This window comes from Corvus kubaryi, unplaced genomic scaffold (assembly GCF_017639235.1).
Source record: "Corvus kubaryi isolate FWS band 111438036 unplaced genomic scaffold, C.kubaryi_AGA036_p1.0 split2-37374, whole genome shotgun sequence".
Lineage (NCBI taxonomy): Eukaryota > Metazoa > Chordata > Aves > Passeriformes > Corvidae > Corvus > Corvus kubaryi.
Genome location: NW_024582082.1, coordinates 2,754,252 through 2,778,026, shown reverse-complemented (window position 1 = coordinate 2,778,026; position 23,775 = coordinate 2,754,252). Strand labels below are relative to the sequence as shown.

The 23,775-nt window shown below is 55.8% G+C and overlaps 1 protein-coding gene across 2 annotated transcripts in view; it reads right to left on the bottom strand.

The window, feature by feature from the left end:
* Positions 1 to 23,775, bottom strand: part of LOC121658105 (calcium/calmodulin-dependent protein kinase type II subunit alpha) — a 34,427-nt gene that overhangs the window by 4,952 nt on the left and 5,700 nt on the right. Inside the window, exons 2-18 of one of the 2 annotated variants that reach the window (XM_042014554.1) lie at positions 23,617 to 23,711; positions 20,632 to 20,691; positions 16,922 to 16,976; positions 16,601 to 16,666; positions 15,030 to 15,102; positions 14,560 to 14,662; positions 13,978 to 14,061; positions 13,289 to 13,383; positions 12,778 to 12,900; positions 11,966 to 12,049; positions 10,591 to 10,633; positions 8,829 to 8,869; positions 4,223 to 4,255; positions 3,089 to 3,137; positions 1,721 to 1,796; positions 810 to 904; positions 213 to 450 (exon numbers count right to left, since the gene is read on the bottom strand). In XM_042014554.1, coding sequence (XP_041870488.1) covers positions 218 to 450; positions 810 to 904; positions 1,721 to 1,796; positions 3,089 to 3,137; positions 4,223 to 4,255; positions 8,829 to 8,869; positions 10,591 to 10,633; positions 11,966 to 12,049; positions 12,778 to 12,900; positions 13,289 to 13,383; positions 13,978 to 14,061; positions 14,560 to 14,662; positions 15,030 to 15,102; positions 16,601 to 16,666; positions 16,922 to 16,976; positions 20,632 to 20,691; positions 23,617 to 23,711 — 1,408 coding nt within the window. In that variant the 3' untranslated portion in view covers positions 213 to 217. The remainder of the gene's footprint in view (positions 1 to 212; positions 451 to 809; positions 905 to 1,720; positions 1,797 to 3,088; positions 3,138 to 4,222; positions 4,256 to 8,828; positions 8,870 to 10,590; positions 10,634 to 11,965; positions 12,050 to 12,777; positions 12,901 to 13,288; positions 13,384 to 13,977; positions 14,062 to 14,559; positions 14,663 to 15,029; positions 15,103 to 16,600; positions 16,667 to 16,921; positions 16,977 to 20,631; positions 20,692 to 23,616; positions 23,712 to 23,775) is intronic. The other variant, XM_042014555.1, reaches the window with a different exon arrangement.

The following is a 23,775-nucleotide window of genomic DNA, read 5'->3' as shown; positions in this document are numbered from 1 at the left end:
CTGCAAAACACAACCCAGGAAGAGCCGAAATTTGCTTTGACCATCCCTTTGGCAGAGCATCCCTCTCCCCTCATTGCCATCTCACAGCAATCAGCCACCTCCTCCCCATCACGGATCCTTGGGACAGGATCCCACGTGCTGTGAGCTTCAATGCTGCAGCGAGCCCCCACCCAGCCCTCCTTATCCCCTGTGCCCCGTCCCCGGATGCTCACAGGGCTTACTGCGGTAGGACCGAGGGCGCGCCAGATCTGTGGAAGTGAACAATCTGCCATTTGCCATCCCGGCGGTGCCAGATGCGGGTCTCCTCGGACTGGGCAGTGCGGGGGATCCCTCCGGAGTCCACGTACTGCGTGATGCGGATGTAGGCAATGCAGGCGGACTCATCTCCCATCAGGTGGATGTGGGGGTTCAGGATTGTCGTGTGCACAGGCTTGCTGTTCCGGGACCACACTGGAGAGGGGACAAGCACAAGGGGATTTAGGCAGGGGAAGGAGTTTGGGTGGCTCTTGCCCAGGGTGGCAACAATGTGGGAAGGGGAGACACTTGTGTTATGCTCTCTGCTTGATGGGGCTGAGTAAATGCTGTACATGTGGGTTCAGCATGGGCTCACCTAGAAAACAGCTATCCCAACAACTCCTCTACAGACTCCTGGCCCCAGCTGACCTAACACCTCCTACTAGGATCCTCCAGATCAACCAGAGATGCTCCCACAGCCACCCTAACCCTATTCCCTTCAGCAAATTGATGGAGGTCAAGACAAGTACATGGGAGGAGGGAGGGGTCCCTCAGAAAGCAGGTGAGCTGCTTACGGTTTTCGAAGTAGAATCGGTGGAAATCCAGGCCTTCCACAAGGTTACCCAGAGCCTCGGGCTCAAAAGCAGTCATTCCAGGGTCACACATCTTCCTGGGGAGCCGGGAAGGAGAGAGAAAAGGGAGAGGTTATCTCACCACTTCTGGTATGAGAGCCTGAAGAACCCAAATGCCTCCTGCTCAGGATGGTTCCTTCAGGATGAGGAGTGTCTGCACCAGTGAGTAATTCTTGCAAAAATGTGACCTCATCCCTGCATTCTGCCCAACCCACCTCAACTCCTGCCCACTGGCTGCAGCCAGGACCCCACCAAAGCAGGGTGCATTCTCCATCAGTCACCCTCTGCAATTAAAACTCCTCAAACATTGCCATCTTCTTTACAAGAAAGGAAGACATCAGGGAAAAAACTCGTATTATCTGCTCTGTATCAAAATATGCCTGCTGCAATCCTCTGAGGCAGGGACAAAGACCTGCACTCACTCAGACATCACTAATTAAATCAGCCTTGGACACAGAAGAGGTGTACTCTGAACAGCATCAGCTCAGCAAGAAGAAATCATCTACGCTTCAGAACAGCCTGTGGCAATCTGGATATAATGGATTCCATGGATGCAAACACTTCTTTCACCATAAATCATGTTTACAATTATTCCTCTTTCTGCAAACCAAAAATTGGGCTCATCTGTGACAGTGAGACCAAAGAGCTGTGGTCAGCTGAGCAGGAGAGCAGCATCAGGCTTGGAAACTGATGTCCCCTTCTCTTGCATGGTCTCCACTCTCCCCCACTACATCAACCTGGTCACCCTGCCCCGGGCAGCAGCGAAACCTCCTGGGCAGTATTGTAGGAGTCCCAGACCCCGGTCTGGGAGGCTGAGCCCTCACCCAGCCCAAACCTGCACTGGGCACACTCACGTGTAGGACTCGAAGTCTCCATTGCTTATTGCTTCAATCAGCTGCTCTGTGACTTTAATGATTTCTTGCTTCCGTACTGTTGGTTCAAAGAGAAAAGGGAAAGAAAAGCATAAAACAAACCAGAAGTAGTTGCTGGTGTTACCATATTGGTGAGAGATCTTTGTCTCATCAGAAAAAGACCACAGGATGTGGGGTGACTTTGGAAACTGTACAGGGAAAAAGCAGGAGAGTGACTTGGGATAGAGATGTGTGGAAGGGCTCCTCATCTCCAGATTTTCAAAGTCAGGGAAAAACTGAAAACTTCTATAATTTTCCAAAGAGCCAAAAGGTTAATCACCAAGTGGGAAGCTACCCTCAGCCCAAAAGTTGGGACAGGCTGGTCTTGGCTGAAAAGTGTTGCTAAGCGGAGACCCTTTACCCCATGAACTCACAGCAGAGGCCAGCTAGGGCAAGCTGGACCAAGGATGCTCTCACCTCCCTCTGAAATGGGAGGACAGGGTCTCAGCAGGGAGGAGAACAAGTAAATGACATGTGCAGCCACACCGGGAGACACAAGAAGGGACCCAGCAAAGGGCACAGACCTGTGCATCTGCTGCCAGGGATTCCAGGCACTGCTGGTTCATCTGGGAAGGGATGGGCTGCAAGAGCAACTTTGGCTCCCAGGGATGCAGGAGGAGCTGTCAGAGGTAACCCTGGGCTTACTGACCATGCTCTGCTTCAAATGCAAATTGGCATCATGCTTGACTTTTTTCCCTTTGCATTGTGACTAATGAAAGGAGAAGGAGCGTTCCTAGGAGTTGTCCAGAAAGGCGAGGGAATCCCATCACTTCCTGGGCACCACCTGCCTCCACATCCAGGCTCAGGGAGCCCCTCTCCAGGAGGATGAGTTGTCCCATTAGCTCTCATGTCAGGCCAAAGTCCATCTTACTTTGTGCCGAGATCACTTCATCGAGAGACTTTACAAATTAACACCGATAAATTATTCCCTGGGTTATTCTTAGAAAGCTGCCTCTGGCAGGCAGGCGGGCGGCAGACGGGGATTTCCCCTGAGGCTTTTCCCGAAGGGACATTTATTTTAAAAGAGCAGCTGGGCTGCTATCCCTGCAGATTTCTGCCATTTCCACACCCGCTTTCAAGGAACATCCCTGTTCACAGGAGCACCCTGCTCCTCGCCAGCAGTGCCCCAGCTGCTTGTGTCAGCAACCCAGCAGTGAAAACACCTGAGGAGTTAAAGCAACTTCTTAAGGGCCCTGAGGCAGCTCGATGGTGGTGGGTTTTGCTGTAGCAAATATCTCGTGAGGGGCGGCCAGACCCATGGGCAGCCCTCCTAAACAACCTGCCCACCTTCCCATGTGCCCCCACTGGTACCTTTGGTGTCTTCGTCCTCAATGGTGGTGTTGGTGCTCTCCGACGATTCCTGAGCAAAGAACAGAAAGGAGAGATGGGGTGGTGAGAAGGGTCTTCTCCCTGTGACGGACGGAGCTCGTGTGTTCGACAGCCCCCCGAGTCCGACCCCACAGCGCTCAACTGTGCCAACAGACAGAAACCAAGGAAAACGCCAGCAGGTCCAACCTGTCCTCAACCACAGCTCTAGGGCAGCACTGGCAGAGCCCTCCCTGACCTCCACCCCTTGTCGCCAAGGGCACAAGAGGTGGGCTGTGGAGGGTCTCGTAGGAACGGCGCTGCCTTTCCTACCGACACCTGTGGGGACAGAGATGGGGGCAGGTCCAGGGGCCATGTGGTGGGTTCCTAGGAGCGTTGCCGGAGGGGCAGGGAGAGGGGCTGTGCAGGGGTGGAAGACACCATGTTGACTGTACAATAAAGAGAGAGATGTACAAATTAACAGCGAGGAGGAGCTGGGATGAGAAAGAGGGGACTGTGCAGGAGTGAGAGACCACACTGACCGCAGAGTAGGGAGAGAAATGTACAATAAAACAGTGCTTCCAAGACCCACATGGACCACTGAAGGCTGAGACACAGCTCTTTCAAGAAACAGCTGAGCACTACACAGATTTGGGGGGAGAGGGGTACTGACCCCCCGTCTCTCTCCAGGAGCCTCATCAAGGCAACTCTGCTAGCGGAGCTAGAGCAATGGCTCTGCTAGCTCTTCCCAGCAGAGCCTTGCTTGTGTATTACCCAGAAGACCCCGATGTAGGTTGGCAAGGTGTCCCATGACCATACAGTCCCCGCAGAGGCATGGAAGGTGTTTCTCCAAGGCTCCTTGGACCGATGCAGCCTGCAGACCTGAGTCAGGAGAACTGGGAGAAACGGCATGAGAACCCATCAGCAAGAACCAGGGCTGGCTTCCCACCAGCTGGTGGCCAGCAAGTGCCTGCACCAACCCTGTTAATGGGGTTTGTGGGTGATACGGCTTTGAGGATGTTCCCTCCAACCCCTCTGTCCCTTCTTCCCTACCCCGAGGTAACTTCCAAAAACGGGGGAAGCTGGAACATGTGGAGAGGCCCAGCAATATCGGCATTTAGGAAGACGAAGGACACTCACCATTAACTGAACGCTGGAACTGGACTTTCTTTTCTGGAAAAACAAGGAGAAGAGATGGAACAGGAAGAGACATAGAGTGAGAAAGGCTGAGAGCTGCACATGAAAGGCAGCAGCTCCTGAGCCACCCTTCTCAGTCCTCATGGAGGGGCAAACGAAAGGCGCCGAGGGACTCGTTGCTCCTGTGGGGATGTGCCGCCGGCCGCAGTGTTGGTGGTGACTTGTCAGCTCCCTCTGACATTCCTGGCAGCACCTTTCTCTCCTGACCTGCCACAATCTCTGGGGCTGCTCATCCCAAGGACCTGGCTAGTCCAAAAGGGAATCCTCTAGGAGTCAATGACCGCTCTGGAGGCCTGTGACCAGGCCAGCAAGCTCACAGGAACAGAAGCGGGATACTGAAAAGCTAAGGCAGCTTCACCACAGCCCTGTGCCCAGCGTGAATGCTGTACTGACTTCTCTGGACCTGCTCTGGGTGCATCTGCTGATGGCACTGACCGGTGTGGAGATACTTCTTCAGGTTTAGCCTAGGACTAGACCAGTCCTGAGCTGACTGGTTTAAGGCCAGCCAGGCCTTAAGGCCTCAAGGCAGGCCCACAGTGTGGGAAGCAGTCCTGAGCATAGCTCCAGTGCTTTATATCAGGACTCCAAAGAGAAGACCTGCACATTTATCTCCATCCTTGACCACTACCACTAGGCTTTAAGGTTTTTGGGTTGGATGACCTCATAGCCACTCTTCTGCTTGCAATCCCAAACTATTTCTGGACTCACCTTCCTTACTGTGCTCTGCTTCCCATCTCCATCTTTAATTTAGCTAGGAGAAAGGGGGACATACATGCTGACCTCATACCCTTTCTGCACCTCTGGCTCCCAGGGAATGAATCCCAGTGTGCGTCAGGGAATACCAATGTGCAGAAATCAGAATCTGCAGTGCCAAATAACAAAGTGCTGTACCAGCATATTTAACGAGGCACCAGCTGTGCCTGCCCTGCAGAGGGAAAAGCAGCACACACTGTGCAAATCTCTTGGAAAAGTCCATGGAGCAACCCATTAGGGTGCATGGGTGGGCTACAGCATAAAAACTGATGATTTCCATTCCCCCTCATTGTTCCTTTCACATCCTAATTGGCTCCCACCAGCATCCTCAGTGAGCTTCTCCCTCTGCTACTGCTGCTCTCCCCGTCCTCGCTAGGTCATAGAATGATGGAATCACAGAATGGTTTGGATTGGAAGGGACCTTAAAGATCATCCAGTTCCTAGACCAGGTTGCTCAGAGCCCCATCTAACCTGGCCCTGAACACTTGCAGCGATGGGGCACCCACAGCTTCTCTGAGCAATCTGTTCCAGTGCCTCAACACTCTCACAATAAATAATTTCTTTCTTATATCCAGTCTAAACCTGTCCTCTATCTGCGTGAAGCCATTCCCCCTTGTTCTATCACTCGATGCCCTTGTCCAAAGTCCCTTTCCAGCACTCTTGTAGCTCCTTTAGGCACTGGCCCATCTGTCAACTCTCACCCTTCCTTCACCAAAAAAAAGACATCCTAAAGGGCAGAGCGAGCTGCGGTATTTTGTCAGGAACCTCATGGAGAAAGGGAGCTACTGGAGCTGGGCTGTTGCAGGAAGGACTGGCAGCTTCTGCTACCCAAGGACATGAGACGGGGCAGCAAACTGCAGAAATTTCAGACGCAACAGAATGCAACACAAAGCAGTGACCGCGTCGAGTCTGGACATACAGTAACAGGATGCGACACGGGCAGTGAGCTCATCAGTTTAGGACGGGACAGGATGCGACACGGGGCAGTGATTCCATTCGTTTACAATGGGACAAGATGTGACACTACACAGGGCAGTGAAAGTATCATAGCTGCTGGGACGAGAGGACCTCCCATGGATCCCAGAGCAGGGCTCAGGGGGGATTTCTGGTCCCAGGAATGCTTTTAGTAGGTGAGGAACCTCCTCAGGAGGGTGAGTTTCAAGCTGTCTGAGCCTGGGCTGGCACCGTGCTGGTGTTGGAGGGCTGTGCAGACAGGCCAGAGGGCAGCTCCAGCTGCCTGCTGCCCACCAGCACAGCTTTGGGCAGGAAAGGCAGGGATGGCTGCCTGGGACCTGCCTGCTCTCATGAAGATGGCTAGTCCAGCATGTTACTCCAAGTGTGGACACAACTCTTCTGACAGTGACCCACACCACGTGGCCCTGCTCTAAGCAGGCAGGACCATTCCCTTCCCACCGTCCCAACCACTCAAGGCAGGCTTCCAGGTTCCTACCTTGGTTTTCCAGCCAGTTAAAGAAGTTACCACTGCTCAGCAGTGTCCTGACATCTGCTGGTTGCCCAGTGGGCCATCAGAGCTTCACCCACAACACCCAGCCTCCCTGTGCCCCCCTGAATGAGTCATGCTGCGGGTCCCCCCAGGCTGAGCATGGGAATGAGAGGTGGGGATGGTTATGCTGAAGGTGGACAACGCAAGGAAGCTGTTGGGAGTGAGCTTGTCTCTACCTTGTCTTCTCCTCCTGCACCTTCCTGGCCATCTAGCCAAGCTGTCTCCCCTTTACTTGTTGGAAAGGGGGCAATAAAAAAGCAAATCCATTCTCAGAGCTTGTCCACACTCTTCAGAGGAGTGCTGGTGAGTAGATTGTACTCAGAATGAAGCCTCATAATCTGCTCCCTTCTCACCAGCAAGGGCTGAGGGCTGGGCATGCAAACCAGCCTCTCTGATCCCGCTCTGAAACCAGACTCTCCTCACTGAGTTTCAGTGATGAGCCAGAAGGCTGTTCACCCAAATAAACTATTTTCCTACAATCGGAAATGCCTCTTTTCCCAGGATAATGTCTGCCCTCAAAGCTCCTTCAAAGTCCAACAGGGAGCATCATTAGCAAGTTGGGCTGGCAAATGGTTGTCTACCTCAACACAGAAATTCAAAGCTGTCTCTTTCTGCTGGAAAATTAGATTCAGGACTGTGCCTGATGAAGCCTCTTCATCCAGCAATCTCTCCTTTAATAGCTTAATAATGCATCTTCTGTTTGCTCTCACCTGTGCTCCAGCAACCTGTACCAAGTCAGTACTACCTGTGGTGTCACATCTTAGGTGACTCTCAGAAGCAGCTGGGACCTCAGAGCAGCAGAGGACAGGCCAGCAGTGGCTGGCACTTGGAGTGTTGTGACTACCATGGGATCTGCCAGCACCAGACCTATTAATTCTGTCCTGGGAGTCCCATGAAATCCTGACAGCGCAAAGTAATGTTCTCCCAGAGCTATCCAGGCCATCAGCTTCATGCTACAGAATAACACTGCATGGCCAGAGTGGCCTCTTGTGGAGCTGAGCTCAGGTTTGGAGGGTTGTGCATGGTCTCAGTCCTTGCAGGTTTCTCCTGTCCCAGCTGCTGGGTCTGGGAAGAGTGGGAGAAAGATATGCCATCCCTAGATCTCTGGCTTCACCAACCATTCGTACTCAGGAAGGAAGAAGCTGGCTGAGGGCTCTGCTCTTCCAAAACCCTGCACCCGTCACAGCCCAAAAGCTGGGTCCCTGCAAAAGGGCGGGAGAAGGTTCTGCAGGTTCTCCCAGCAAAGGGTCCCTATGGAGGAAGGAGAGCAGCCACTCTGCAGTCGGGCTCCTAAAGCTCTGCCTGATGATGGAGGAGGTCACCACGATGGAGGATGTCACCACGCCAGCTCTCCCTTGCCGAGTGATCCATTGTATTCATGAAGGGAACAGGTAAGGAGAGAAAGACCCTCGCATGGACCATTCCTTCCTGCAGGAGGAGTTTGACAGAGCTCAATAAACACCGCTATCCATCACATCTCCATGTCACCAGAAGCAGCAGAATTTTGCTGCCTCCTGGAGCCGCCTTGTCCTGGAGCAGAGCTGCGGCCCCACCTCGGAGGGCCTGATGAACCTGCATGCTCTGCAGGCCAAGAAACGAGATCCACTGAGCACCAGCTTGTTTTTAGAGAATCACCAAACTATTTACTCTGTCGAAGCATCACCATGTTTCTTTGCTGTCTGCACTGGGCACAGGGGACAAGCAGCACTGCCAAGGGGGTTAAAAGCACCCATGTGTCACCCAGCAGCACACCAGCCCTCGGGACAAGATAGGACAGGAATTGGGGCCAGTCTCACCAGCTGCAGCAGGACCCCCATGCTGAGCGAGCAGGAGATGAGGCCACCCATCCCACTAGATGGCTGCTGTTGAAGCCGTGGTTCTGGGCTGCAAAGCTGCCTCCTCCTGTCCCCTGTCCCGGTGCAGCTTCTGCCTCTCCCCCTCCCTGGGGGCAGCGAGGGACAAGCGCATTTTGCCGGCAATGAAACAGCAGCGAGCTCCCGCCGGGCACCCTCCAGCACCAGCCCACTCCCGCTGCGCTGCAAAGCCTCCTGTGCGCTGCCTGTCCTGGCAGGAGCCCAGCCGGTGGCACGGAGACACACCGGGACAGCCGATCCAACAGCTGCCCTTTAAAGTACAAGGTGTCGCGGGGACTGCACTGACCACGGGCACAGCCCGGAGACCCCCACCGCCAGCAGGGCATGGAAACGCTCACCGCCGGCACGGCACAGAGACCCCCAGCACCGCCCCAGCAGCAGAGCGGCAGGCAGCAGAGGGCACCGGGGGTGGGCTTACCTTCACGCCGTCATTCTTCTTGTTGCCACCACTTTTGCCTCCTGGAGAGAGGAGGAAGGAGATTAGCAGAGCCAGGCAGGGCACCAAGACCAGGAGGGCGAGGATCAGCAGCATGGTGCCGGGTGCCAGGGCGGCAGGATCCCCAGGAGCGGCTGGTGGGGTTCTTCTTCTCTCCGGCAACCCCCGGTGCAACCCGTGGGAGCTCAGGGGCGACCTTGCCAGCACTGTCCTGTCCTACCCCAGTGGCTCTTGGCCAGGGGCATGACCCGTGTCCTATCGTCACGCCAAGTCCCTGGGGCGGCTGGAGGGGGCCGGCTGGGCTGCTCGGCAGAGGCGGGCTCTGGCCGGGCGGTGCTGTTGACCCGGCGTGGTGCAGTGTGGAGAAATGGGCTGCCCGCCTGCCGCCCTCTAATTTTAGCCCCATGCTGCCGGGATCATGTGCTGCCGGCCCGCCGGCCCGACAGCTGCAAGCCCGCATTTTGACAAGGATGAAAAGCAGGCGCCTTCCCCTGTGCCCACCCACCGCTGCCGACACTGCCCCAGCCCCCCGGCTGCACAAACCAGCCCACTCCCCTGGACCCCCAGCGCAGGGGGGATCGGTGGAGCCCAGTGCCTGTTGCCCACCAGCCCTGCCGTGCCCGGGGAAACTGATGAGCCCTCGGGCCGTGCGTGGGATGGGCAGCACTAGGAGAGATGCTTTTGAACTTCCTGCCTTTTGATGCTTCCTGTCCGCCTCTCCCGGCCTGACATCGGATCCCCCCAGCTGCTGGACTCCTCCAGGGCCCGCCACAAGCGCTAAATGTGTCAGCACGATCCCCCCACGACAAATGCAGATACTAGCCCTGGCCACAGCCCTCTGCCCTGGCACCCCTGCCCACCTGCTACACTTGACACTCGGGGAGCCTCAGCAAAGCACCCTGAAACACCCAACTAACCCCAAACAGCTGCCACCAGCCAGCTCAGCAGCGTGCAGGGCTTGGCTGGTGTGCCCCAGCCCTGTAGCACCGCCGCAGGGCCATCCCCAGCACTGGGGAGGGCTGGAGGTGACAGCGGGTGGATGAGCTGTGCAGTCACATGGCTCCATTTGGTTCCATGCCTGGGGAATCGCCTGTGAAATCCCATCTGCAGCGAGGTGTCCCCAGGTGGAACAGCTCTCAGGGAGAGCAGAGGGGCTTCTGGCTGCACTGAGACCTCTCCAGTGCGCAGGCTGGGCTGCCATGCTCGGTCCTGTCACCGCAGCAGCCCTGGGGATGTAGGGAGACAGGAAGAGAGTGGGGACTCCTGCAGGATTAGCATCCACCTGCCTGGGGAGGGACCTGAGAGATCCTGCTGCCATCTGCCTGCAGTGGCACCCAGGGGCCTTTCCCTACTCCCGATGCAGAGGATGCTCTCCCTGAGCCACAAACGTCTCTAGGAGGACACAAAACCAGCTGCTTGAGCTCTGGCTGCCCCCAGCACCCACATCCCCATCTCAGCACAAGCCAGATGGCTGGGTGCGTACAAACCCCAAAGCCCTAAAGCATTGTGGATCACTGAGCCTCAACTAGACACCTACTCTCTTGCATCCCAAGCCAGCAGCTAGCCTGGAGGTGCCAGGTGACCTCTCCTGGAGGAGCACCCAAAACCACACATCCCCAGAGGCACAAGGCTGCAGCTTCAGCCTCCCTGTGACACATGAGGCAAAGCCAGCTCTCCAGGGACCCTACAGATTTGCCCTGGGTATCCTGTAAGAAAGAAGATGAGTCCCAGAGACAGCACCTACCAGAGAAGTTCCTGGTGGCCAGCATGGTGGTGAGGATGGCTCCCTGAAAGACAAGGAAGGCAGAAGGAAAGGGTGTGCTGGGCCCCGGCCCCCTGCACCCTGCTGCTCCCCCCATCTCTGGGGGAGGAAAGCCCTGCTCAGCACCTGTCCCCCAGCCACTGGAAGGAAGGAAACTGGCCCACGGACTGATATTCTCCTCCTGCCATCAAAAGCAGCTCTCAATACCTGACCCCATATCCCCAGCACCAGGGCATTGGGTTGCATTCTCCAAAACTGCCTTCCCTCCAAGATTAAAGGGATATTAAATATCTGTGGGGCACTTTTCAGTCTCATACTACCCTGTCCTAGATGAAGCACAACCCCACTGACTTGGGCCGGCAGCTGGCAACAAGGGGACCCACTGGGAGGGGAACAGGATTTAATTGTGATTAAAGCTGTGCCAGCTCAGAGCAGCAGGGCAGGGATTGCTCATGGGAGCCACGCAGAGATCATCACCACAAAACAACATTCGTAAAAATCCTTCCCCTTCTCCAGTTGAGTCTACTAACTAGTTGCTCAGCGTATAATGAGATTACTTTGGACTAATTGCTTACAGTAATGGATTACTATTTTGAAGCGCATGCCTGAACTAATTTGATTACTTGTCTAGCTGAAAAGTAATAATAGTTTATAGCCAGTTTCTTTGCTTGATAATCTTGTTAGTAGCCTGCAGCTGTACTGCTCTGTGCCACACTGTGTTCAGGCCTGGAGCGCTGATGGCGCCGGCTGTGGCACAGACCAGCCTCATCCTGCTCTGCAGGAGGCATTGTGATTTCCAGAGCCCATTCCCAGCGCCGTGCTGCCGGCTCAGGCTTGGCAGCACGCAGGAGATAGGTGCCTCAGGGAGGTGCTCAAGCATCAGGGAGATGATGATTTTAGAGGGGTCCAGGCTGTGGCACACAGTAGCATCCAAGAAGGGAAAGGCTGTGTGGCTGCTGGGGTGGGTGAGCTTTTTGTCTGTCTGTGGATCACTTTATTTCTTGGCTGCAAAGTGTCTTGGCCATCAGGCAAAGGGTCTCACTGTGCCTCTCAGGCCCGTGTCCAGCCCCAAAAAGAAGCTATCTTGACAATGACTCCAGTGGAAAAGTCCTCATCTCAGTGTCCAGTGTGACTCAGTGCTTTCCTTCACCATGGCTTTCTTCGAGCAGCTGGGAACCCCAGCCAGATGAAGCTGTCACCCCACTCAGTCTCTTTCCCCTTTTTCACAATGGGGGTCCCCAAATGCCCATCACACCCACACCACTGCCCAGAGACACCACCCTGTCGTTTCCCACACAGGGAACAAGCCCATCAATGACCTGACTGTGCATTTAGCAGCCAGCTTGGACAGAGTTACCTTCAGCTTCCTCCGGGCGTTGAACTTCTTCAGACAGTCCACTGTCTCCTGCCTGTGCATGCATGACGCCACAGTGGCACGGTGCTGGGGGGAGAGAGAGCTGGCTCAGAGCAGTGCTGGGGGGAAGGGGCTTCCCCAGCCCCACTCTCACATGCACACACACGTGGAGTGTGTGATCTCCCATGGCCGAGGCACAGGCAGCAGCAGCAGATGATAAAAATTTAATGGGCAGTGGGAGATCGAAGCTTTGGAGTCAGCAGGATCTGCTCTGGTGGTGGGGGTGTGCAGAGAACTGGCCGCCCCCTGAGTTAACCCCTTGACTGACCAGCCATGTTTAGCAATGTGCTCAGGGTTTGCACGTGTGGTTAAGCCCAAGGTCTCCTCCTGCCTTTAGGATCTGATTCTGAGTGAGAACCAGCAGCTGAAACAGTGGGATGCAGTGAAGGGTGGAGGGATTGCTGCTGGGGTGGATGGATGGATAAACACGAGCCTACTCCCATTGCCTCTGAAGAAAGATCCCCCAGCACAGCGTGACACCGAGAAACCAGCCTGTCCCCACCAGGGCTGGGAGCATGTGTGTCCCTCCCATCACCAGGTCCCCCAGGAACATGCTGTTTGCATTCACAAGCTTTTGTCTGCTGTAAAACCTCGGGGGAAATGCTCCTGAGAGAGCACTGGGAGGAACCGTGCCAGGAAACCATCTTCCCAGGATGGAGATAAGAGCTGGCAGCATGTTTGATAATATGTGATCCCCGATGAGATGTTCTCCCCTTGTGAATCCCCACATCTCTCTACCTTTGGGCCCAACTCACCGATATCCAGGGGTGCTTCAGAGCCTCTGCTGCTGTGATGCGCTTGGATGGGTTTATGGTCAACATCTTGTTGATGAGATCTTTTGCTTCAGGAGTGACCGTGTCCCACTCAGGGGAGGGGAACTGCCAAAGCAAAGGGACCAGGGTGAGAGATGGCAGAGAGCCCCTTGGCACTTGGGTTGCTTCTCCTGCAACTTGGGACAGGTTGGAGAAATGGTAGCAACTGGAAAGAGCTGCCAGGTAAAAAACTGAAGAGCAGGAGTGGAAGAAGAAAGCTGGAACATTTGGGACAAGACCTGTCTCTCCCACAAAGTGGGAACATGAAACATGCCAATGTGTGCGCCTGGGCATGGCAACGTGGCCAATACTCTGCAACCAGGGCAGAGGAAAACACTTGTTCCCACCTGTCTGAATTTGTCCTGGCTGCTCTTCTAGAGCAGCAGGCTGCAAAGCAGGGACAGCAGGAGAGAGAGGAGACTGTGAAAGGGGGCAGCAAGACAAACCCACTCACATCATAAGCCCCAGCCTTGATCTGCTGGTAGAGTCGGTGTTGGTCTTCATCCCAAAAGGGTGGGTACCCAACCAGCAGGATGTAGAGGATGACACCTGCCCAGGAGAGGAGACAGGATCAGTGGGAGAGAATTCATTGCTGGAGGCCGGAGCATACACAGCCTGGGGACTGGTCAAACTCAAGCAGAGAAACAGGTATTAGGGAAATATGAAGATTTGCTCGCTGTTTAAAGAGCAAAAGGCTTGGTGGGTCCAGCTCTGTGCTAACGTGCTCAGCACCTGGGGAGGTTCAAGGCTCTGGCAGCCCACCATGCAGAGCCCAAAGTGGGTACCCTGGCAGGGGTGGGTGATGATTCCTCCCCATCGTGGGTGGAAAAAGGCTCCCCTATGGCTGCAACTACATGGAGGCATTGCCTGACTCCACCAGCACCGCAGGGAAAAGAGGCAGCACATCCCCTGACCGAGAGCTTTGGGTACATAGCAAGGGGGCTGAACCTTCAGAGAAGGGTGCCACCGGACTGGGCGAGAGTGTGTTGCCCTGGGTAATGTGCCACCTCTTGGGTAAATCCTCCACCCTGACCTCCCTGAGATATGACTGGCAACTGCGACGTGGGGCATGCTGGATGAACATCCTGCCTCATCCCGCCCAGCCCAGCCCGCTCCCGGCATTCCAGCCCTGGTCTGACTTACCGCAAGCCCACAGATCCACGGCTTTGCCATAGGGGTCCTTCCGGAGCACCTCGGGGGAGAGGTATCCCGGGGTGCCGGCGAAACCTGGGACAGACAGCCCGTCACGCCCGCCCTCAGGCAGCCCCCGTCCCCGCACAGCTCAGCAGCGGGGAGTGGTCCCCGGCCGGGCATAGCGAGAGCCGAGAGAGCTGGCACATCCCGACCCGGTGGGACAGACACCCTCCTTCCAGAACCGTGTGTGACTCCCGAGGGCAGAGCAAACTGTGTCCTTCTGCCACTGCCAAACCCCAGAGGGTGCCTACGGCTGGAGTGCTCTGCTGTGCACTTCCAGCGCTTGGAAGAGGCTTTCCTCCCACCAGTCTGCCCCTGTTGCCGGCTTGTCCATCTCACCAGGACACCTCGGTAACTCACAGAGTCCCTGTGGAGCTGTTTGCTCCACATCAACCTGCTCATCCACTGTACCTCCTGGGCTGGTGCTCCTGGGACTTTCCCATGACCCTGGGCTTGGAGTCCTGGAGCACCCCTGAGCTAACATGACAAGGAGGGCTGGAGGATACCCCACCTCAGGCCAGTCCTACTCACCAAACCACGCTTGCTGGTCCCCTTCCACCTCGATGGCGAGGCCAAAGTCAGCCAGCTTGACGGCAGCACCCTTCAGCTTGGATGCCAACAGCAGGTTCTCGGGCTGCAGAAGGAGATGGGGGTTGGAGAGGAGTGAAAACCCCCCAGGGGCTCTGCTACTGGCAGGGGGAGCTTCCCAGCACAGCACAGAGGAAGCTCTCAACGTGCTCCCTAACTGCTTTGACCTGCTCTTTGTCCTGGTGTCCCTGGATCCTTAGGGGACCATGGACTGCAAAGACCTCCCTACCCCATCTCCCTTTTTTCATTTCGCTCCGGAGCTGATCTTTGCTCTGTGGGTTTCCCGCAGCCCTACACGTGTTCCTCCCTGCTGTTTCAGCAGCCCTGAAGGACTCTGAGCATTGTTCCACAGTGTTTTGCATCACAGATGGGGTCCCCTGCCCTCCCACAGGCACTCTCCCTGCAGCTCCTACCTTCAGATCCCGGTGAACCACCCCCATCTGGTGGCAGTGCAGGACGGCCTCCAGGATCTGCTGGATGCAGTGGCTGTGGGAAAGAGGAGAAAGCTCACACAAGTGGCCTGCGAGTTTTGTCAGACACTTCTATTCTAATGCATTTCACCCTTCTCCCCATCACACTTCCCACCAGCAGCCCTGCAGCACCGCTCAGCATCCCCCTCCACCAAAACCCACACACCTGTGGAGAGCAGTTCTAACCCAGTAAGAACCCAACAGAGCTGTTGGGCACCCAGTAATGGTGAGCAGGAGCTTAGGGAACACAGCTGAGCCTGTGGGGACCCCACAGGAGCAACACTGGAGGCGGGGAGCTGCAGACCAACAGTGGAACAACAATGCCAGCAAAGACTTGGTCTCCAAACCCAGGCAGAGCAGATGTGCTCTGTGCAACCTTTGCTCCAGCCCCACTTCCCTGCTCTCCTCTAATGCAGGTGGCTCTGCTGTGTCTGCTTGCTTTATATCTAGTTCATTACATTCCAGCTCTGCTGCGTGCGTGAGACAGGAAGGGAAAAAGACAGAGGCGCTGATCGCTTCTGCTCCAAAACAGCTTGTGTGCAAGGCAGAAGGTCTTTATTTACATGTATTTTATTTTATTTGTGTGACACTAATAAGTGGATGGGCTGTAAGTGGATTCAGTGCAGGCAGCCCATTAAATGAGATTGTTTTCTGCCTAGAAAGAGAGGATATTTCCATGCAGAGAGGTAGTGTAGAGTTTACCACCCCCTTGGACATACATACAAGCTATGATTAGCCTGGGGGTACAGCCAAGAGGCACAGTGATATCTGGAGATTGGAGAGGGCCAGATCATGTCCCCTCAAAAGAACGAGACTAATACTGTCCCCTGGTCGAGCTGCAGTGGCCAAAGGGGTGGCTGAAATGGCTCTGCAGCAGGGTATCTGGAAAGTGCCGGTGGGAGTGTGGAAGGGAGCAGAGCTCCAGCACAGCCTGTCTTGACTGCTCCTCCTCACTGCTTTCAAGTGGTAAATGCCAGAGAAACACTTGCAGATGGCTGGAATGCAGCTCCAAGGGGAAGGAGTGACATCCACAGGGTGTCCGTTCTATTGTGGCCCTGGCTGGGCACCAGCCTGGTGTTGGGTTTCCTCCCTGCCAGCCTGGGGAGCCCTGGTGCCCGCAGACCAAGGAATCCTGATGCACCCAGACAAGGGAGCCCCCAACACCCTGCTCATTTACAGTGAGGTCAGATGTTGGCTATCCCAGCATGCTGGGGAATGAGGGTGCTGTGGGCACTGGCTGGGAGCCATCTGATTCTAAGTGCAAACCAGTCCTATGGCAGCACAGGCACTTCTTGGCACAGGAGTTGAGTGAGTTAGAAAGAGCATTTTGGGTGGGTTTGGGTTTTTTTTTGCACCACAGTTCTGGTCTATGAGTATGTGTTGCAGAGCGGCTGTAAAACACCTCCCAGCACAGAATGAGCTGGTGCTGCAGAAAGCCAGTCGTGTAGGACCCTGGGAGGGAGCAGCTTGTGGAAGAAGGGGACGCCTGCTGTCCCCTCCACAGCCCGGCTCACCTGGCATCCGCTTCGCTGTAGTACTCCCTGGCCACAATGTCCTCAAACAGCTCCCCGCCGGTGACCCTGCGAGAAGACAGGGGGTTGGATTGATTGACAGCACACTCAGCCCTGGCAAGCCCCCCAAAAATGTCACTGCACCATGCATGGGGGGAGAATCGGGGGTGCAGCACAGGGACCTGCCCTCTGCCCGGCTTGGGGGACCCAAGTTTGGTTCAAACCCAGCCTGCAGGAAGGGCTCGGGTGAGGTGGAGGTTGTGTCACCCCGGGGGAAGCGGGGAGCTGCCCGTGGGTTAGGGGATGCAGTGAACCATTACTCACAGGTCAAATATCAGGTAGTGGTGGCCCTCTTCGGAGATGCTGTCATGGAGCCTCACTGTAGCAGAGACAGAAGGGTTATGGGGTACACCTGGCTCCCACCCCGCTCCCTGGGAACGCCTTTGCTCCCCTTTGGGCACAAGCAGGAGCTGGGGAAGGGCACAGCAGGGCTATTCCTCTTGTTATTGCCACTGGCTGGGTGGGGGTCCCTGCTCACCAGGGGAACCCAGCCATGGCCCCAGCCTGGGGCAGTTGTGCGAGGCTCAAAGGTCACATCCAAATCGGGGACTGCTCCGGGGCTGTGCCTAGCCAAGGTTCCAGGCAGCTGCTGGGCTATCTTGGGCACTGGGCAGGCTGCAGGCATGGGTGTCCCCAGTCCCATCAGGAGAGGTGCCCGAGGAGAGGGAGAGCTCAGCAGGGAGCTGAACTGACAACTCTGGCACTCAAGGGCCTTTTTGTATTTTCTGCTCATGACCTTCCTTTTCTCCTTGGAAATCTCCAGAGGATGAATTTCCCCGTCTCCTGGCACCCTCTCCCCTTGGGCACACCCCTCGCCAGGTACAGCCAGCTACAAACCTGTCACCCTGCAGCTGCACGCTGATTTTTCAGGCTCAGATCCCTGCTCACACTTACAGGCAGGTGTGCAGCAAGGGGACAGGCACAGAAACAGGTAGGGTGGATAAACAGAGAGTTGTCTACCATCCTCTGTCCCCCACGTCATATTTTGTTTGATTCCCTTGAGGCTATGAATATTTAACGCTTCCTCTCTCTCACCTGGTTTCAGCCTGATGCAACTTTCAACATATTTAAGAATGCTGGGAATCAGGGAGGAAAAAAGAAACATTCAGTGAGAGATTTTGTGGGAAGTTTTACTCCTAGCCCCTTTTACTGCATCTAAATCAGCTGAGCCCTATATGGAAACATCCTCCAGACTCAGTGTGAGCCAGGGGAGATAACAGCCCCAGCACCGAGTGCAGACGCTGCACTGTGTCACTCTTATCTGCCAGGCCAGAAAACACCACTTTGCTGGTCCTTCTCCCGTCTCCAAGCTCTGTGGGCAAATCCAGTGGCTGCCAAGAGCGTGTTGCCAGCAGCGTCATCTCATCTGGCCAAGGCACCGGGCAAATGAGGTCTGATGAGCTGGGCAGCATCCTTCCTGTCTGTCTCCCTTGTGGTCTTGACTACTGACACAACTTGCTCATCTTATTCCCCAATTATCCTTCCCCACTGCTGGCCTCTGCAGACATCCCCTGTGCTCCAGCATCTGCATCTGCTCCGTTTTTCTCCAACATACAATCCCAGCTTTTCTGCCTTCCTCTGCTGGAAGAAACATATTTCCTCCTGTTTCGTGTCGCCTGGGAGGGATTTGAGAGTATCACGCCTGGGATCCCACAGAAGCCAAAGTGTTCTCGGGGGGATTAGGTGAGTTCAGTGCAGATAGGACCAGCATAACCATAAGCAAATGGTCTGGATACGTTCCCTGCTTGGGGAAGTCCCAAAGCCTGTGGCAGCCAGGAGCGAAGAAGGTATAAGAGGGAGCAGCTGCTCTAAATATAGCCTAATCCTACAAGTATCTGTTACTGACCATAACAAGAGAGAGCCGCACCGGCCAAACCACTCCAGCTCCAAGCCAAGAGCCAAGGCAGGAGCAGGACACAGCTTCAGGAATGAGAGTCAGAGGACAAGTACCTGGAGTTCAAACTCCAGGGCTGGGTGCAGCCAAAGTTTTCCCAATAAAGCAAGACTTCCCTGAAAGGAAGCAGCGCTCCCTAATATGTCACCCAGTGCTGTGGATGTGTTGTGGGGTCCTGGGGACCTGGACCTGCCCTTGACTGCCCGTGCACAGCTTTCCACGCGAGGGTCTCCAGCAGGCGCAGTGCAGATCACAGGCTGGTTCTTCCAGGAATGGCAGCACAGCATTCCCACGGGAGATGGAAGGACCCCACCTTGCTGCAGTGAACAAGTAAGAGGGCTGCAAAGCCCCTTGGGAGCTGGGGTGCTTCTCCCCGGGAAGGGCTGGACAGGGCTGTTTCGCCTCATCCAGCAGCAGTGCCTCCTCTTCCTCACGCCAGGCTGCTCTGCAGTGGCACCGCTCACTCCAGCTCCTGTGTGGGTAAGGAGCCGCCTTTGCTGCACGGAAGGGAAGCTGCAAACCCAAGTTTCCAGGCAGCAGGAGCAGTGGAGGGGAGTGAAAGGAAAGAGGGTGTGGGGTGGGGGATGGAGAAGAGCCTCCTGGGTATAAATAGCAGCAGATTGGGCTTGTTAGCATCTCATGCTGTTAACCCCTTCTAGCCTTTGCAGCTTTGAACCTGCCAGGTCACAGCCGAACAGCGAGGGGTAGTGTAGGAAGGGGGGACAAGGACAGGAACGGGTGAGGTGTTTTGGCCGTCGGAGACCTCGCCAGCCCCACGGGCAGGTGATGGAGAGGGAAGGGTGGAAGACAGCGTTGGGAAAGAGCTGTGGCCAAGCTGGGAACCTGGGAACCTGGGGAACCTGCAGCTACCGTCCTGCAGGTCTCATTCGGTGAGTTCCTCTGGGTTTAGTATTTCTTCCTATTCAGACACTTTGCAGTGCGCTTCCTTCCGGTCTCGGCGGTCCCCGCATGTCTTTTGGTGCAAAGGGGAGGCTGGACGTCCCGGAGGGACCCCTGCAGGGCAGCTCCTGGTCCTGCTGGAGCAGAGGCTGGGGAATCCTGCAGGGTCCGGCACCCCGGCAATGCAGGGGACACCTGCCACGCAGCCGTGTGCCCGAGACAGATGGAAGCCGACAGTCTTTTTTGGAACTGAAATATTTATGGGACAGGAGCCACATGGCTCATCCCAGTGGCCCTGGATCTAGCTCCCTGGATCTGCTGCAGCAGCTCCTGGGGAAGGATGGATCCAGGTCACCGGAGCAGTGAGGGGGCCAGGGAGGAGCTCAGCCGCAGGGGAACCCTCCCAGCTCCCGACTGGGGGTTGAGAGGGCTGCAGAAACCACCAAATCCTTTCCCAAAAAGCTTCAGGATCCCGATGAGGTTGGTACATCCTGGGGTGCAGCTGAGGGAAGAGGGGGTTCATCCAGACTGTCCACAGGGATCAAGAGCCTGCATCAGCATCACTTTCCAGGATGGAATTTGGGTATTTTTTTTACTGCAGTTTTTTCCCCTCCCCTCCTCTCTCTCTCTCTCTCCTTCTGGCCTATTTTTGTCTTTTGCAGGGGCTCAGGAGTTTTCCTGAAACAGCTTTTCCGAAGGAGGCTACTTTCAGATGGACGGTCGGTGGGAAAGTCTTCGCTTCCCCCCGCCATCGCTCCTCCTACACGCCCCGCGCTGCTGCTGCTGCTGCTCCGAGCTGCAGCCGCTTTTTGGAGCATGCAGAGGAATACAGCACCCGAGCCGGAGGAGAGCAGTAAAAATAGCCTCTTGCAGCCTCCTGGGGCTCCGCTTCTCCCTGAGGGAGCTATGGCCAAGTGGGTTAGTCCGGACCTACTTCAGTCCCCCTATGCCCAGTGGGGCCTTTCTTCCCATGGCCCCGTTTGAAGATGGTGCTTCCCACGAGGAAGAGGAGGGATGGCTCTGCAGATCAACTGGGCAGGACAACACTGAGCCCTTCTCAACCTCTGGGACAAACAGTCCGTGCTGCTGCAGACAGGGCTGGATTATGGATGTCCTGGTTCGGACATGGGAGGGCAGGTGGGCAGCACAGCCAGGCATGGGGGGTGCAGGGTGCACTTACCAATATTGGGGTGCTTCAGGAGACGGCAGATCCGGGCTTCTCGTTCCAGCTTTTGATGATCTGAAAGAGGCAATGGCCCTAAATTAGGATCTGAGAAAGGGAATCAACTGCTCTCAGCTTCTGTTGGGCTCTCAGAGGAGCTGTTGGCACAGGAAACCTGGGGGGAGAGAGAGCAGCTTTTTTTTTCCTAAAGAGTTACATATTTTGGGATAAATTCAGCATCAGGGCCTGATGGGCAGTATCCCAGCACAGATGCAGTCCCTGGCTAAGCCCCCAGGCACTGATGCCATGGGCAATCTTGGGTTTGGAACGATCCCTTGCCCTCCCCTCTCTCTTCTCTTTGCTGAACAATCTCTGATCACCTCCCAAATACCCTGGATTTGTCTGGGTTATCCCTGCCGGCAGCACTGTTGCCTTTTCTCCTATTCATCCAGGCACAGACAATCAGCCAGGACATTTCTGGCCCCACATGGTACAATTTGAGCAATTGAAGGCAGAGTTGGCCAGCAAGAGGTGTCAGGATGAAACGAGGCTATGGGCTTCACTCCCCCTCGCCATCGTCAGCCATTCCATACCAGGGCTTTGCTCTCCTACACTGCAGAACCCTGTCTTGGAACTGGCGCCTGTGTCCAAACAGGAAGCCCAGGTCCCACTCCCCAGCTTTCAGCAGGTTTGGGGATGTGACACAACAGAGCTCTGGGCAAAGCAAGCTGAGCTGAGCCAAAAAATCCTCCTCCCTGGGACAGCTCAAAATGAATCTGCAAATCATTTTGTTTCTTCCTCTGCACTTCTCTTCTTGCTCACACCTGACCCAGCCACCCTGACTGGAGGCATTTCGTGCAGGAACTCAGCAGCCAGGACAAGCCAGGATATAATTAGGGCTGCTGTCTCTCGGTGCTATCACTGCTACCTTGCAGGTTCACACCTCGGAGTCTCACTCTGCATCAAACCAAACCTGGGTGTCTCCGACCGCTGAGACGTGAAAGCAACGCAGCCCCTTCTCTGCAGGGCTGCAGCCTTCCCCAGGGCTCAGTATCCTGTCCAAGAGGCACCCCGGGGCTTGGGCTGAGTTTTGCAGCCTGTGCTGGAGTCTGTGAGCTGAAGGCTGAGATAACCTTGGTGGCTTCATTCAGCTCCCCACAGTGTTTCCCTTGATGGGGGACAACCTTCTCAGGGTGGGACAGGGTTACAAGGAGAGGTTGGAGTTCAGGCTGTTCTCACGACTAAAGTCCATTGTGGGGTGGATGACAGGGATGGGATGGAGGGACAGTGTGACCAGTGGGGCAAGCACTTCTCTGGGGAGGTGAGTTACAGCAACTCCTACCCCACAAATCCAGCTCCTGCACACACCCAAACCCCATTTTTCCTCCAAAACCTCCACCTTCTTTCCTGTTGGCCTGTGTTGGCAGCCAGGAGGATGTCTGAAGAAACAGACCACGGCTGGGGATGTGTTGCAGCTTCTCTCACCTTCTCCCCACTTCTCTCCTTCCTGCCCTTTGTGTCTGGGGAAGTGCCATCCTCCCTGCCAGCACTGCACGGTTCCAGACCATTAGCCAAAGCTGCTGGTGATTCCAGCTGGCAGAGCAGGGAAAATAACCCCAGTGAAGCCTCTCCAGGGGACTGCTGGGCACTGCAGGGACAGCACAAACCCCAGGAGAGAATGGAGAGGGGCAAACTGCCGGAGGAGGCGAGCGGAGGCAGGAGGGAGCAAAGGGAGGGCGGCTCAATCTGCTGCTCCAGGCAGCCCTGCAAACTGGGAGGCGTTTGCCAGCTGGGGTACACGGGCAGGAGCCAAGGGCTGAGCCCAGCACCACACACCCTGCCCAGAGCCTGGCCTTCGGCTTTGGAGGAAGAGAATGATCTGCATCCCTGAAGAGGGGCAGGGATCTGTGCTGGAGGACCTGAGGGGCTCAGTGCCGGTGCTGTGCCGCTTTGGCAGCACTGTGGGAGGGCGACTGCAACATCCTGGTTTAATTCCAGGTCAGAAAGGAGCTTGTCACTCTTTTCTGCATTTCAGTTTTGCCTTGGGAGGTCAGCAGTGGAACTGGGAGAGACACCGAGGGAGGTTAATTAAACCCTCCTGGCAGAGTGCTTCCTCCCAGCACCCATCCTGCACTCCCAACAGCCAGGGAGGAGCCGGAGTGGGGACACGGCATCTGCTGCCTCATCCTTTCAATCCTCCTCATCACAGCTCCTCTGTCAGGTGCCTGGGGGCAGAGGGGTCCCTGGCTTGGGGCAAGGGCTGGCTGGTGATTTCTGTGCTGGCTCAGCTCAGCCTCACTCCGAGGAACAGCCGGGATAGACCCACCAGGACAGACCCGCCAGCGCCTCTTTCAGCAGCAAACAGCCAATGTGCTCCACCAGAGCGATTCACCAGACGGGAGCGAGGGGTGAGGGCCCATCTCCAGATAGAAATGAAGTCAAACCCCCACCTGAAGGGATGTTCCCATTTCACTGATGTAGGTATATGAGTAAGAAAACTTACAGACCCCAGAGCAGGGATGGGGGGTCAGCAGGGGCCCTCTCAGAAGGTGATGCTCCCAAAATAACTCTGCTACACCGTGCCTGATGCTAGCATGGTCTGACTTGTTGCAAGGCTGTAACCATCATTTTGCTGCAATGTGGTGTGCAGGGTGGTGGGGGGTCTCAGGGACAGAAATGGGGTCCTCTGGCTCCTCAGGCAGATTGGGGTCTGGGAGTGCCCCTCAGCCTCAGCCAGGCTGCAGATGCATCCCTGTGATTGGATGGGATGTGGTGAGCAGCCACCAAGACACCTCCTTGGGACATTCATCCCATCCATCAAGGAGTCTGGTGTGTACTGCAGCAGAGACAGGGTGGGATGAGGGGGTCCCCATCGCACATCAAACACCCCCCACCTCATTGCACATCAAAGGCATCATCCCAGCACCATGCAGAGGGGAAAAATTCCCTACTCCATGAGCCCTGCTCACCTCTTGCCTCCCCCAAAACACCCTCAGTGCTTACCTCGAGCAGAGAGCTTCTTGGTATTGATGATCTTGGCCGCATACTCTTGTCCCGCCAACACCTTCACACATCTCCGGACAATGGAGAAAGCGCCCCTGGGAACAGAAGAAGCCAGAGGTGAAGGGCTTGGTGTGGGCACAGGCACAGCTCAGCACTCAT